This window comes from Canis lupus, chromosome 24, assembly GCF_011100685.1.
Source record: "Canis lupus familiaris isolate Mischka breed German Shepherd chromosome 24, alternate assembly UU_Cfam_GSD_1.0, whole genome shotgun sequence".
In the NCBI taxonomy this organism is placed as follows: domain Eukaryota; kingdom Metazoa; phylum Chordata; class Mammalia; order Carnivora; family Canidae; genus Canis; species Canis lupus.
Window position 1 is genome coordinate 574,801 of NC_049245.1, and position 13,789 is coordinate 588,589.

The following is a 13,789-nucleotide window of genomic DNA, read 5'->3' on the forward strand; positions in this document are numbered from 1 at the left end:
CATATTTCAACGTGTTATCACAACTCACTTTTGGGGAACTAAGTGCACCAGGAAAGCACTCTGGAAACCTACACCTAGTTCCTGAAACTTCTCCACATTAGCCTTTTTCTTTTGTTGATTTTGTCTTGTACCTTTTCACTGTAATTAAGGCACAGCTGCGAGTACAACTAACTGCGCTGAAATCCTGAGGGTCCCTCTACTGAGTTTCTGGACTGGTGAACTTGGGGACTTCAGCCACACTCACAAAAATGTGTAAGTCACAGAGAGTATGGGGAAGAAACAGAGCCCCTGGAAGCTCAGGCCAGAGCTCAGGATGTACCTGAAACTAAGCGCCTCAGAGACATGCACTGAAGTAGAAGAACTATGAGTTTCCTCCAAAGAGTTGATATCCTTCTGTTCAAATTGCATCAGCCCCCTGAGTGAGTGTGTGAGTGTATACATGAATGTATGTGAGTGCGTATGTGAGTGTGCATGTGTGCATGAGTGAGAGCAGGTGTGTGGAGACCTTGCCAAGAGGAATGAGGCCTTGCAGAAGTCTAATAGAAAGTGCACAGTTGGCATCTAAGTTTTCATCAAAGATCTTTGCACTAATGCATTCAAGCCTCCAGACAAGAATTATTCCAGAGTTGGTAATAGTTCATCCAGGGCACAGTGTACATCAAAAAGTCACAAATGAAACTCTGTGGAAAGAGAAAGAAAACAGTTCTCAGGGAAATATTTTTGAAGATGAACAAAAGGCTCCTGCCCCCCAACAAGCCTTTATCTGGGAAATCTGGACCAGTCACTGTGTCTGGATAACGACCACATGGGTGGGGAGGGGAATCTGCTCATAGTCACATGATGGGGGTGGGGTGGGGCCAACCTGAACAGGGATGTCACCTTGGGCGCCCCCTACTCAGTCACTTAGGATGTGGAACAGGTGCACCTGGAGCCTATAGCCCAGCGGGACACTGGGATGAAGTCCGGGCAGGACAGCCTGGGACAGAGGCATTGCCCACTGCCTCAAGTCCTTTTGCTTCTGGTAGACTTTGTGTCTGCCAGCTTCTGGGTGGCAGCACCAGGAGGGACTGGGAAAAGCCAGAAAACATAGGCAGAGGTTGGAAGACAAAAAGGAAACTAGACAATCCCCAAGGACCTTGAGAGCATGAGCTGAGATCAGAGTGAAGCCCAAGGGAAAGTAAACTACTTCCCACTGAGGGCTGGGGTAAAACTGCCAGGGAAGGAGACTGGAGGACTGTGGCCAGAGCTATGACTGCTCAGGGTAGAGAGACTGCCTAATTAGAGAGCCTTCCCCCCCCCACCCCCCACTTCTGGGTACCTCTAATGGCATCAGGCAGCTCTAAAGCCCATATCCACACAGCTAGAAAAATTGTCAATGTCCAGTTTTGGTCTACTTTTTAAAAGTTTACTTTTCCCCATTTGATCACAAGTCCCGACTCAAGTGACTGCCACCACACACCTTTTTCAGCTTGTTTTTGCTTTGAATGGGGCATGAATTTTTTGTTGTGCTATTCCTCTTGCATTTGGTCCGGCTAATCTTCACAGTTACCATATACTCCACTCCAGTCGTCAGCTACCAAGAAACAGTGGCACTGTTAGCATTGACTCCAAGTATCCAGTTGCTGACTCTCACCCGGAAAATCGAGAAGATGAAGACTAAGGAACCACAATACCTGTTCTCAGAGCTCATCCACTAAAAGCATGGCTCCCACTTTGCCTCCCAGCTGGAGAATGGACAGTGACAGTTGAGGCCACTAGTCAGTCCCCAGCATGTGCAGAGCCCTTCCCCTTGGTCTGGACTAGCTTCATTTCTGCAAGCCACAGATGGCTTCTCACCCATCTCCCTTCCATACTCAGGATGAAGGATTGGCAAATCATGGAACTTGGCTGCCCGGCAGCCCCAGGATACCCTATATCTGTACACATAATCCTCAGAATGTATAAGGGTGCATCCTGTCCCTCAACTTCATCCATGTCCTCCCTCCCTACTCTCCTTCCCAACCAACCTGATGGAAAGCAGTTTACCAACACAGCTAAAAAAACACAGGCTTAGAAACTGAATTGCTTTGGGGCATTCATTTCCCTTCTACTAACACTGAGCCCTAGAGCAAATCCCCGGCAATCTCCTTTTCTTCAACTACAGAGTTGTGGGCGCTTGACGGGATGAGCACTGGGTGTTATTCTATATGTTGGCAAATTGAACACCAATAAAAAATAAATTTATAAACAAAACAAAACAAAACAAAAACAAAAACAAAAAAAACCTACAGAGTCCAGATAACAATTGTACCTGCTCAAGGAGTTGTTCATGGGCTAAAGAGAAGCAGGCATCTCACTAAAGCAAATTTTAAAATAACTTATTATGAATTATTAAATGTTTTAGCAAAATGTGGGGAACATCACTCTGAAGCAGATATGGAGTCAGGAAAGCAACAGAGCAGAAGACAGAAGAATTGTGCTCGAGTTCTGGCTTTTTCCCCTGCCAACTCTATCTTCTTGGCTAAGCCCTGCCACCTCCCTGACTCAGTTTCCTCATCTAGAGAATGGGGAGACTAGTGCCAATTTCCTCCTGGGGTGTATGCAAACAGTGAATGCATAAACCATGGAGAACCTACACCAAAGCAATTCCAGGCTGTTGGGATCTGTCTTCTTGTGCTCATGTTCAAGTGCCAGGTTCTGAGGACTCTAAGGGCAGGAAAGCTCTTTGTAGCCGGGGGGATCCACACCTTCAAGTGAAACTCCAGCAAATGCTTTGATGATTCTGTTGGAAACAGCTGGGTCCCTCAAGTCGACATGAAGGAGGGGAGGGGAGAAGCTCCTGGAAGTCCCATACTTCCTTGTCCCAATGTCAGATACAACCAAAGGCAAAGGCTTGATACTCTCCCTAGTAGCAAAGCAGTAGAGGGAGAGAGTGCCCACATTGCCCCCTGGAGGAAAATGCCCCTGGAAAAGCTCAGGGTGGTTGCAGGGGAAGGAAGCCTGAGGGCTGTATCACCATCCTGGTCCCAGCATCCGCCACCTGAAGAACCTCAGGATGCAGGGCTCCAAGCTCTTCATCAAAGGAGAGTTACATCCAGGCATTGGCATCTTACAGGGCTTTCACACTGACCTTCAGCACACTCCATAGGTATGAAAAGTCGAAAACACTGGCATTCCAGTGTGCAAAGTGTTTGCTTATTCATTATTAGACTGGATTGCTAGATAGTAAGAGGAATCATCATAGTAACACAAGTATTTTCCCTAGTGCTGCCTCACTGTTTTTCTGCCCACTTGGTGGTAAGGAAACAGGCCTGGATGGCGCTTGACATAGATCTCACAATTAAAGAGACCTGGAACCTGGGTGCAGCAGCCTGTCAGGCCCACCTCCTACACCCCTCTGTGAGTTGTTGATGGATACAACCACTTGGCAAAAGGACCCAGCCACCCAGAGTCACACACATTCTGTGCTTCTATCCATTTGAATGAAAACAAAACTCATTCATAAACTATTCTTTTAGAGTTAACTGTGAATGATTATAGACTGATTCTACAAGACATGTCTCCTGGGATTCTCAGATTCACCTTTGTGAGCACTAACCTGGGAGAACAGAGCAACTTGGCAAGAACTTTGGTTGACAGCCGCCACCTCGTGGCCAAGTCACCTCAGTGTCCCTGGGCCTGATGGGCCCCCATCTTGGGACAAGAGTATGTGATGGAGCCGGGGACAGGCTGATGTCCACACACTGTGATGTCAGGCCTGCTTTGTGTCACACTAACATTGCCTGCCCCTCTCTACTCCCCACCCGTGCTGGTTTCTCCTGTTCCCACTGCCTCCCTCTCTCCATCAGAGATCTTTTCTCCTGTCAATTGTGGTTTGTTGTTTTTTCCAAATCAGGTTAATTGAACTAAAATGTGCTATTGCCTCTGACCTAACTTAGATATAGTTTACTAGGTAAACTTGGGGGGAAGCTGGACCCACAACAGTAGTTTTCAAACAACTTTTCTTTCCTCCGTTGTCCTCAACTGATTCATTTCAGAGAAACTTTGTATGTAAAACACATAAAAGAGATAATCTGGTTGAAGTCTGTTTCTCACTCCCTTCTCCCCTTTGCCCAAATAAACCCCTGTGCAATTCCAGATTTCTGTATAATACAGCTAGAAAGTCCAGACTTTACATCCCTGGACATTGAAAAATTATGTCAAGTGGGAATCCATAGAGAACATTTGTATTTTGCCAAAGCAAACCATTTAAGGAAACAAAATCATTCTCATTTGTTGTCACTCCGGTAGGACTAATTTCAGAACAAAAGGCAATTCTTCCCAAGAAATAACAGTTGAGAAACTCAGAGGCTATGTTTCCTTCAGACCAAGAGTAACACAGTTAGGGTTTCATTCCTGTCATTGGGCTAGCATTTCAAAAGCATAGCTAAGGCAAGTCTGGAGTCCAAACCATCCAAACCATGCTCATCCCAAGTGAAGCCTCCCCCCAGTTGTGAAACCATCACTTGGTTCTCTCTGGGAACCATACCATATTCCTGCATGTCCAAGTGGGTACTGCACACATCCAGAGAAACTGAGGCACAAACCTGCATCTGACTTTGAAGTAGCTTGTCGACTTGAAATAAGTAGGTGTCATTGCTAGCATTGTTGTATTTTTCAATGAAGAATTGGAGTGTTGAATTCATGTTTGTCTCACTCGTGGACTTCTCCTGAAAGCCTTCCCACCTTTGAAAATGACCTAGCCTGGCTGCCAGGACCAGGACAGCCAACAGCAACAGAGGGTTCCTACGGCATCCAACTCCCATCTTGCAGCCTCGAAAACCTCCTCCACTGCACCTGCCAGGACAGGATTGGGACCAGACTGCAGCTCATTCACCCTCTGCAGTGGCCCTTGCCCAATGGGTTTGCCCAGGTTAGGCAGAGATTGAGACCCCAGACTCATCCTTTCAAGGATCTGCCCACAATTTGACTGAAGAACCAACCCAGGAAATCTCAACTCAGGTTGAGCTCAACTCTTTCAGGTCCAAACATTTTCCAATTTTATGATACCCACTTGATTCTTAGATTATCCAGGCAAGCATGATTTCTAAACACCTGCCAAGATGGCAACCTCTTCCTGCCTTCATATCTATCAAGGAGAAAGTCCCCAGAACAGAGCTTTATAGTGCTATGCATAAGTATATTGGACAAAGAAGTGCCATTTGCCATTTGTGGGAATTGGGGAAAGCTTATGGAAAAGGTATTACTTGAACTGGGATATGAGAATCAGGGACATGGACAGGGCTGATACATTCTACTTACCTATTGTGGGTTCTACCTGTCTAACCCAGCCATCAACTATTCCCTGTTCCTCCTTTAAAGATAGGTTCTCTATGCACCTGCCACCTTTTGCACCACAGATTTCTGCCTGCTGGATCCCACTGTACCTGCAGGCCCTGGCAGTAGCTCTTGCTATTTTGGTGTGACCCCAGCAGACCTTTGTGAGGTAATATAAGCCTCTCTGTGAAGGGGGGGGTGTGTGAATAAACTCTGATCCTTACTCAGAAATTAATCCTGAAGACCTCTGAAGGTTAGGTGCTGCTTATCTTGGGCAGGAAAAATTCTCCCCAACCCTCTTTGGGTCTCTGGCTCAGCCTAAGAATTAAACTAACAGGAGAAAAGTATACAGGTTTTATTGATGTTTTATATATGGATGGGATCCTTCACAAGAGAATGAAGATGTGTCTAGCACAAGAAGCTTATTAACCTTGTAGACAAAGAAACAATAAATGTGTGAAGAATTGACAAGACAACTGGGTTTTGACTATGGGTAATGGTGAAGAAGTAGTAAGGTTTGATTATACAGCCTTATCCCCCATCTCTGGGGATAAAATGTCGTCCCCCATCCTCCTGGTACATGGAAAGTACCTTTAGCATGGGAAATTTGTCTTGTGTTTTCAGGGAAGAAGGGCTCAGGTTGGGAGGGTCGGTGATCAGAGTGCCCTTCCTGCTTCACAGTTTTCTCAGACTCCTCTGGCTTAAGATCTTCAATGTGCTAAGGTGACATATTTAGGGGTAGCCTGTCTTGAATTCATCACCTGCACCCAGAAGCCTATAATAGCTCCCCATTTTAAAAACTTTTGTTAAAGTGGGATCCTAAATGGGGTCCCACAGCAGAAAAAAAGTTAGTGGGACAATTAATGAAATGTGAATCAAGTCTATAAATCAGTTCATAGCACTGCACCAATGTTAATTTCTTAATTTTTTCTATTGCTCTGTAATTACATGAGATGCTAACATTTGGGAAAGTGGGGTGAATATTTGATGCTATTTTTGTAGCCTTTTTTTGTAAGTCTTTATTTCAAAATAAAGGTTAATTTAAAAAAATTATTTAAATTCAATTTAGTTAACATTAGTGTGTTACAAGTTTCAGGGATAGAATTTAGTGATTCATCAGTTGCATACAGTACTCAATGCTCATTACATCATGTGCCCTTCTTAGTGCATCACCCAATTACCCCATCCCCCCACCTACCTCCCCTCCAGGAGCCCTCAATTTGTTTCCTAGAGTTAAGAGTCTCTTATGGTTTTCTTCCTCTCTGTTTTCATCTTATTTTATTTTTCCTTCCCTTCTTCTATGTTCATCTGTTTTGTCTCTTAAATTCCACAAAATAAAAGTTAAAATGTTCAAAAATAAATAGGAAGCAGCACACATGCAGCACCACCTTGCAATCCAACTCTCCCAGGTTCAGATCTCTTGCTTGGTGACTCAGAGAGAGACAGTTCATCTCTGAGCCTCAGTTTCTTCATCTATAATATGAGAATGGGAAAAACTACTAATCTTAGTTTGTGATGGAAACTAAATCCATGTGTGAAACAACCTGTTCCCAGGTCAGGCATCGGTCAGTGCTCAGAAACATCCTCTGGGTGATTCTTTCAAGACTCTGAACCCACATGCTGAAGCCTGTGTTCTGTCAGACCCCAGGCCTCCCTCCAGTGTGAAAATCCTATTAGGACCTGTCCCTCAGAACTTGCCTGTAGAATTTGTCCAGCTGATGGAAGTGGCTACTTTAGAACACCCTGAACTAGAGCTGCAGGAGCATCATTGTCAAATAGATACATAAGGATTTGGAGTAAGGTGTTCGGATTGCCCTGGAAACCTGGGAGATACCCATTGGACTGGGAACCTAAGGAAGGAAAAGTAACATTCAGTGGACCATGTTAGAAAAATCTATGAACATAGGCCTAAATACATTTTTAAAATTGATCTACCTAAAGAAATATGCACCTTGGCTATGTCCATAAAGTAAGGGAAGAATGAGTCCCCAGTAATTTCCATGGAATAAGGAAAAAGTGCAGAACATTAAACTTCTTCTCTTTGTCCTTCTTTTCTGTCATTTTGTCTCCAATCTCTCTCTCCTTCCTCTAAGAATACCAGTCATTGAATTTGGAACCTACCCTAGATCCAATGTGATCTCATCTCAGGACCCTTTATTAGGTTTGCAAAGACTCTGTATCCAAATAAGTTCACATTCATGGGTACTAGGGGCTAGAACTTGTGCATATATTTTGGGGAAACACAATTCAACCCACTAAATTGTCTACAGAATAGGAAGAAAATTGGGACCATAGATATGTCCATGTGCACCAGTTTCCAATGGTTTTGTAATAAATTAACATGAACTTAGTGGCTTAAAACAACAGAAATGTATTGTCTAGCAGTTCTGGAGGCCAGGAATCTGAAGTCATTTTCACAAGACCCAAATCAAGGTGTTGGCAGGGCTGTACTCCCTCCAGAGGCTCCGGGGAGAAATCCACTGGCTGCCAGCATTCCTTGGCTTGTGGCCACACCACTCTAATCTCTGCTTTTGTGGGCATATGCCCTTCTTCTCTTCTGTCTGCCTCCCTCCTGTAAGGATATATGGATGGCATTTGAAACCCATCTGAGGGATCCCTGGGTGGCGCAGCGGTTTGGCGCCTGCCTTTGGCCCAGGGCGCGATCCTGGAGACCCGGGATCGAATCCCACATCGGGCTCCTGGTGCATGGAGCCTGCTTCTCTCTCTGCCTGTGTCTCTGCCTCTCTCTCTCTCTGTCTGTGACTTAAATAAATAAATAATAAATAAAATATTAAAAAAAAAAAAAAAAGAAACCCATCTGAAAAATCCAGAATGATATGCACATCTCAAGATCTTGAACTTAATCACATCTATAAATTCCTTCTTTACCACAAGACAATGCTCAAAAGTTCTGGGGTGGAAGGGTGGCATTATTTAGCCTACCACCCTGTGAATTAAAGGAAAAGAGGAAGTATTGATTATGTTCATAGAAGGAGGGGGGACAGGGGCCCTGGTCATGTCCCTGGAGAAGGAAAGAAGGAAAATAAACCCATCCATGGAAATGGGGGGAAAGAGGAGGCCTCGTCAATTCCATGCTTAAGGGGAAAACACGTGTCCCAGTTATGTCTGTGTAATAAGTGAGAAATAAGAGACCTGATAATATCCATGGGGTAAGATGAAGATAGGGATCAGCAATATATTCATGAATCAGAAGAAAAATACAGGAGGATGGCTGATTTCCATAGATTGAGGGGGAAATGGTGGTTTTGGTTATGTCCATGGAATGAAGAGAAAATAGGATTCCGGTAATGTTTGTGGTACAAGGGGCTTGGTTAAAATCATGGAATAAAGACAAAATGAATGGCCTGGTTATAGTCAGAATAAATTACTAGAAAAGGCAATAATACAATGCCCATAAAATGTGGAGGGTGAGAATAGGCAACCCTGATCGTGTCCATGGAATATGGTGAAAATAAGGAGCCTGACAATATCCATGAACTAAGAGAAAAACGTTGAACCTGATAAAATCCAAAGAAAGGGAAAATATTAAACCTGATTATTCCCACAGAATGAGGAGAAAATACAGTGCTGGGTGTGTCCTGGTAATTTAGGCAAAGTAGAGGACCCAGTTATGTCAGCAGAATAAAGTGATAAGCAGAGTGCCTTGGTCATATCTACGGAATGAAAGGAAAATAAGCAGCCCCATCATGTCCATAGAAAAAGAAATAGAGACTACAAATATTTCCAGGTAGTAAGGGGAATATAGGGACCCTGGTCATGACCATGGAATGTGTGAAAAACCCCTAGTTGTGTACACAAAAGAAGAGAAAACAGGGGACCTGATATGTCCATGCACAAAGAAGAAAATAAGAAGCCTAATAGTAACCATGAAATAAGGAAAAGCATGAGGTCTGATTGCTTCCCATGGAATAAAGGGAAAATAGAAGCCCTGGAGGTTCAGGAATAAAAACAAAATTGGAAACATGGCCATGTCTGTGGAATAAGGGGAAAACATGTGGCCTGGTTAAATCTATGGAAGTCTATAAGGAAGGTATGGGAAGGATGATTATATCCATTTAATAGGGCATACAGGGAGCCTGATCATGCCCAGGGAATTAGTGGAAAGCAGAGTCTCTGGATATTTCCATGGAGAAAGGGAAAGTAGGTAAAAAGGAAAAACTTAGCTTCCCACCTGCATAGGGAAAAACCCCAGCTCTTCCTACGTTCTTTCTCTCTTGTGAGTCTCCTGTCTTGCAAAACATACTTTCTGACACTTCTGGCTACCAAATATGTGGGTTTTTCCCCACAAGCAATTCTCTCCAACACCAGTACCTAAGGGATAGCATCAGACCCCACAGATGAAAGGCTTAGTACTACAAGATTGCCCCACCATCACCACCTTCAGATGTCAAGTGTAAGTCCAGGTGGTCAGCTATTCTCATGACCAACTGGTTATAAATCCACGGTTCTCATGACCCCCTTTCTGGGTTCAATTAATTTGCTAGAGTGGCTCATAGAACTCAGGGAAACACTATTACCAGGTTATTTTATTATAAAACAATATGACAAAGAATACAGATGAACATCCAGATGGAAGGGATGTGAAGGGCAAGGTATATAGGAATGGGTGCAAGGTTTCCATTCTCTGTTCCAGAGGGCAACTCTCCAAGCACCTTCACATGATGACCAACCTGGAAGCTCTGCAAACCCTGTACTTTTAAGATTTTATAGAGAATTCATCATACAGGCATGATCTATCATTGACTCCATGTTTAGCCTTTCTTCCTTCTCAAGAGAATAGGGGGCAGGACTGAAAATTCCAACTCTCTAACCATGAGTTGTTCTCTCTGGTGACCAGCCTCCATCCAGGAGCCTAGCCAAAGTCACCTCATTAGAACAAAAGGCACTCCTGTCACACAGAATACAAGGATTTCAGGAGCTCTGTGCCAGGAACCAGGGGTAAAGACCAAATATTAGAACAAAAGGGGGATCCCTGGGTGGCGCAGCGGTTTAGCGCCTGCCTTTGGCCCAGGGCGTGATCCTGGAGTCCTGGGATCGAGTCCCATGTCGGGCTCCTGGTATGGAGCCTGCTTCTCCCTCCTGTGTCTCTGCCTCTCTCTCTCTCTCTCTCTCTGTCTATCATAAATAAATAAATCTTTAAAAAAGAAAAAAAAAAGAACAAAAGATGCTCTTTGTACTCTTCTCACCACTTAGGAAATTACAAGGACCTCAGGGGTTCTGTGCCAGGAACCAGAGGCAGAGACCAATACATATATTTTCTATTATCTCATAATAGAAAACTTGGTTATGTCCATAAAATAACAGGGAAGTAGAGAACATGGCTCTATATATGGCACAGTAATGTCCACAGAACAAGAGGAAAATAGAGAACCTACTTATTTTCATAGAATAATAGGAAATTATGTTGCCTGGTTATAGTCATAGGATAAGAAGAAACTAGGGACCCTGATTATCCATGGAATAAAGGTACATTTGTTGGGCTGGTTATGTTCACAGGAAAAGTGAAAAATAGGAGCCCCATTTTGGTCAAAAAAAGAATGGAAAATGGGGACCCCAGTTATAGCCTGAAATTATAGGAAATATGGGTCTGTGTATGTCCATAGAATAAGGAGGGGTAAGTGGGGGGGGAATGCAAAGGGGTATAAGGAAACTTTGGGTGACAGATGTGTTCAATGTATGAAGTATAGTGATGATCTCACAGGTGATAACACATCAAAACTCATCAAGTTTTGCACTTTATGTACAGTTTATTGTATGTCAATTACACCTCAATAAAGCCTTCTAGGTAGGTAGGTAGATGGATGGATAGATGGATGGATGCGTGGATGGATGGGTGGATGGATGGATGGAAGGATGGAAGGATGGATGGATAGATGAGTGGGTGAGTGGACAGGTGGAGAGATGAACAGATAGATGGATGGATAAGTAGGCGAGCAGGTGGGTGAACAAGTGGATGGATAGATGGATGGATGGATGGATGGATGGATGGATGGATGGATGGATAGATGGATGAAGTGTATACAAGAATAAGCACAGAGCTTCCTATGGAACAGACATGGCTGCCACTGTGGCCCTTTCCATGACTGACACTCGGGACACTGAGAAAGAAAAGGCTGCCCTTCTCCAGAGCCACACAGGGGCAAGTATAAGAATAGTGAGGCCTGCTTTTCAGCGTCTCCCACCTCCCTGGGCCCAAGCCACCTTCTCATTTGCTGCTACCCCATCCAGAGGAAGACAGCTGCATTAGTACTTGGTGTTTAAGAAAGAATAGCATCTTTTCCAAAAGCCAGAAAATCTGGCCTTCTGACTTGTAGGCTGAACCTGGTAGCAGGGCCACTGCTGGAGCAGTCATGGTGGCAAGGGCATGAAATTTGTCTTAGGTCAACCTGTAGCTGTGTGGTATGTGGGTGATGTGGTGGGAGTCTAGGAGGGCTGTCTGTGTGCAGCACAACTTCCTGGCTTGGCCTGTTGCCAATTAGACTTGGAAATTCTTTGTTAGGCTGCTCCCAGGGAAAAAATTAGCAGGAAACAGATGGCGAATTTGTCTTATCACTTCAGGCAGTATGGCTCTGCTTGTGTGAGCTGAGGAGTCTGGAGACTGGGAGTTTCCTGGCGGTAGCTTTTAATCTACCCCTTTATCTTACCTTGTCATTACTGCCCCTCCACTCCAGGTGCACTTCCCAGGCTCTTCCTTGACCCCAGTTCTCTTGGGCCTGCACAGACCACTCATCAGTCTGGTCAAAACCATTGCTCATCATGATATGCTTCTGCCTGGAAACCCAAAGCAGGTGCAATTGTTCCCCAAAGTAGGAAGCAAACTGGAAGTCATCTAGCAGGTGAGAATCTATGCCCCAAGATGCTGGGCATGTTCCAGGGCAGGTAGCCAGGTAGACCATCCCTGCCCAGGCAGACTGAGTCTAGATATACATCCTGGTCAGTTCTGGTCTCACTGTGGGTCCTTTGGGCTGCTGTGACAGGTAGGAGAGCTGCAGAGCAGAGTCAGAAGTGGGGCTGCCCTTCCACTGTTTCTTGGCAGCTGCTCTATCTTCTGAGTCTCAGTTTCCTCAACTCTAAAATCCATATAATAGTAAATACATCAGATTGTTATAAAAGGTACAGATGTGCCTGGCATACAGGGCTCAATCATGCTGGCTATTTCAATTAGAATGGGAAACCTCCTCTAGAAGGCTTGGAGGTGAAGCAGGTAAGACAGGCTATTTCCTGTGAACTTCCTCCACTTGCCCTCTCTCCATCCACATTGCCACTGACATAGGGCATAGAGAAGGGTCATGATGTGATAAGTCTCAGAGAACAAATATGCCTTTGCAAACTGCAAGGTCATTCTTATTTGGGTTCTTCTCCCTATTTATTTATTTACTTACTTAGTTACTTATTTATCTGTTTATCTATTTATGTATTTGAGCACTGTTTGATAGACTCTTCTTTGCTCTGCTCTCAACTGGCTGCTGACCTGGATATTATCTTGGCAAGGGGAAAATCTATTTGAGACCCACCCTGCCACCAGAAGCCCTTCACATCCAGCCCAGCAAGGAGCAATCTGTAGTCTGGATACCTGCTTGAGTATTCTCCCAGGTGAGGCTTCAGGAAAGCACTGTCTACCTAGGCTGTCAGTGGCAGCCCCAACTGCAGCCCCGAGCCCCTGAGCCCTCATCCGTGGGGCTGCAGAAAAAGGACACAGCTGACATTGGCTAGAGACGCCCGCTGGTTCTGGGGAGAAGGCCAGCAGTAGGCTCAGAATGTCAACAATGACAAGGTGGTACTACAGATGGCTCAAAGCTGATATTGCCCCAAAAGGCTCAGTGTATATTTTCCCCTTCCAGACAAAGAAACCTGAGAAATCATGAGCCTCAGAAAGACAGAGATGTCACAAGACACAGAACATTCTCACTGTCTTTGTAGGACCTCCACCGGGGGACCGAGGGTGGCCGGGTTTGTTGGCAGGCCAACGTCCTCGTGCAGCCCTGGGTCTCTTTTCTCCAGTGCAGCATTGGTTTACCGGCTTCCTAAACAGGCTACTCCATTTAAGCAACCATCACATCTCATTTCAAAAGCAAATAAAAAGCATGCAAACTCTGCAGACTGTTGTGCTCCTGCTTCTGCTCTATTGTTGAACTTCTGTTTTTCTGTGAGCAAGCAGCCACCCTCCTGAAGCAACAAACAGCAAGAGCTGAAGCAGGCAAAACTTTGTTGTACCCTCCAAGTGTCCAAGTTCAAGTCCTTTGTCCATCTTTCCATTTGGTTGTTTGCTCCCATTGATTTGTAGAATTTCTTTATCCTTAGTAATAATTATTTTGGGGTATATTTGCTGCAAATATCTTTTTCTGAGAGGTTGTGGTTTTGTCCTTCCATTTGAGTTATATGCTATGTTAATGAAAAGAAATGATTCCTTTTAATGGAGTAAATGTATTGATTTTTTTCTCTTATGGTTTGCAGTTTTGAGATCTCATTTAGG

The 13,789-nt window shown here is 44.5% G+C and overlaps 1 protein-coding gene across 2 annotated transcripts; it reads right to left on the reverse strand.

Moving 5' to 3' along the window:
• Positions 1-562: 562 nt before the first annotated feature.
• On the reverse strand, positions 563-5,431 carry CSTL1 (cystatin like 1). Of its 2 annotated transcripts, none has more exons than XM_038571353.1 (4): positions 5,281-5,431; positions 4,566-4,815; positions 1,460-1,573; positions 563-680 (listed from the first exon to the last, which is right to left on the reverse strand). In XM_038571353.1, the coding sequence occupies exons 2-4, from the start codon at positions 4,782-4,784 to the stop codon at positions 597-599; spliced, it is 417 nt and encodes a 138-aa protein (XP_038427281.1). In that variant the 5' UTR covers positions 4,785-4,815; positions 5,281-5,431; the 3' UTR covers positions 563-596. The 2 variants fall into 2 exon arrangements, with proteins under 2 accessions (XP_038427281.1, XP_038427282.1); XM_038571354.1 differs by having other exon boundaries at positions 4,566-4,809; positions 5,281-5,429.
• Between the last annotated feature and the right edge of the window lie 8,358 nt (positions 5,432-13,789).

Excerpts from the sequence above, each read along its gene's own strand:
- CSTL1 (XM_038571353.1), bottom strand. The coding sequence starts at position 4,784 with ATGGGAGTTGGATGCCGTAGGAACCCTCTGTTGCTGTTGGCTGTCCTG. Across the intron at positions 1,574-4,565 it reads TACTTCAAAGTCAGATGCAG|CTGACGACTGGAGTGGAGTA; the intron begins GTTTGTGCCTCA and ends GTTTCTTGGTAG. Across the intron at positions 681-1,459 it reads GCAAAAACAAGCTGAAAAAG|AGTTTCATTTGTGACTTTTT; the intron begins GTGTGTGGTGGC and ends CTCTTTCCACAG.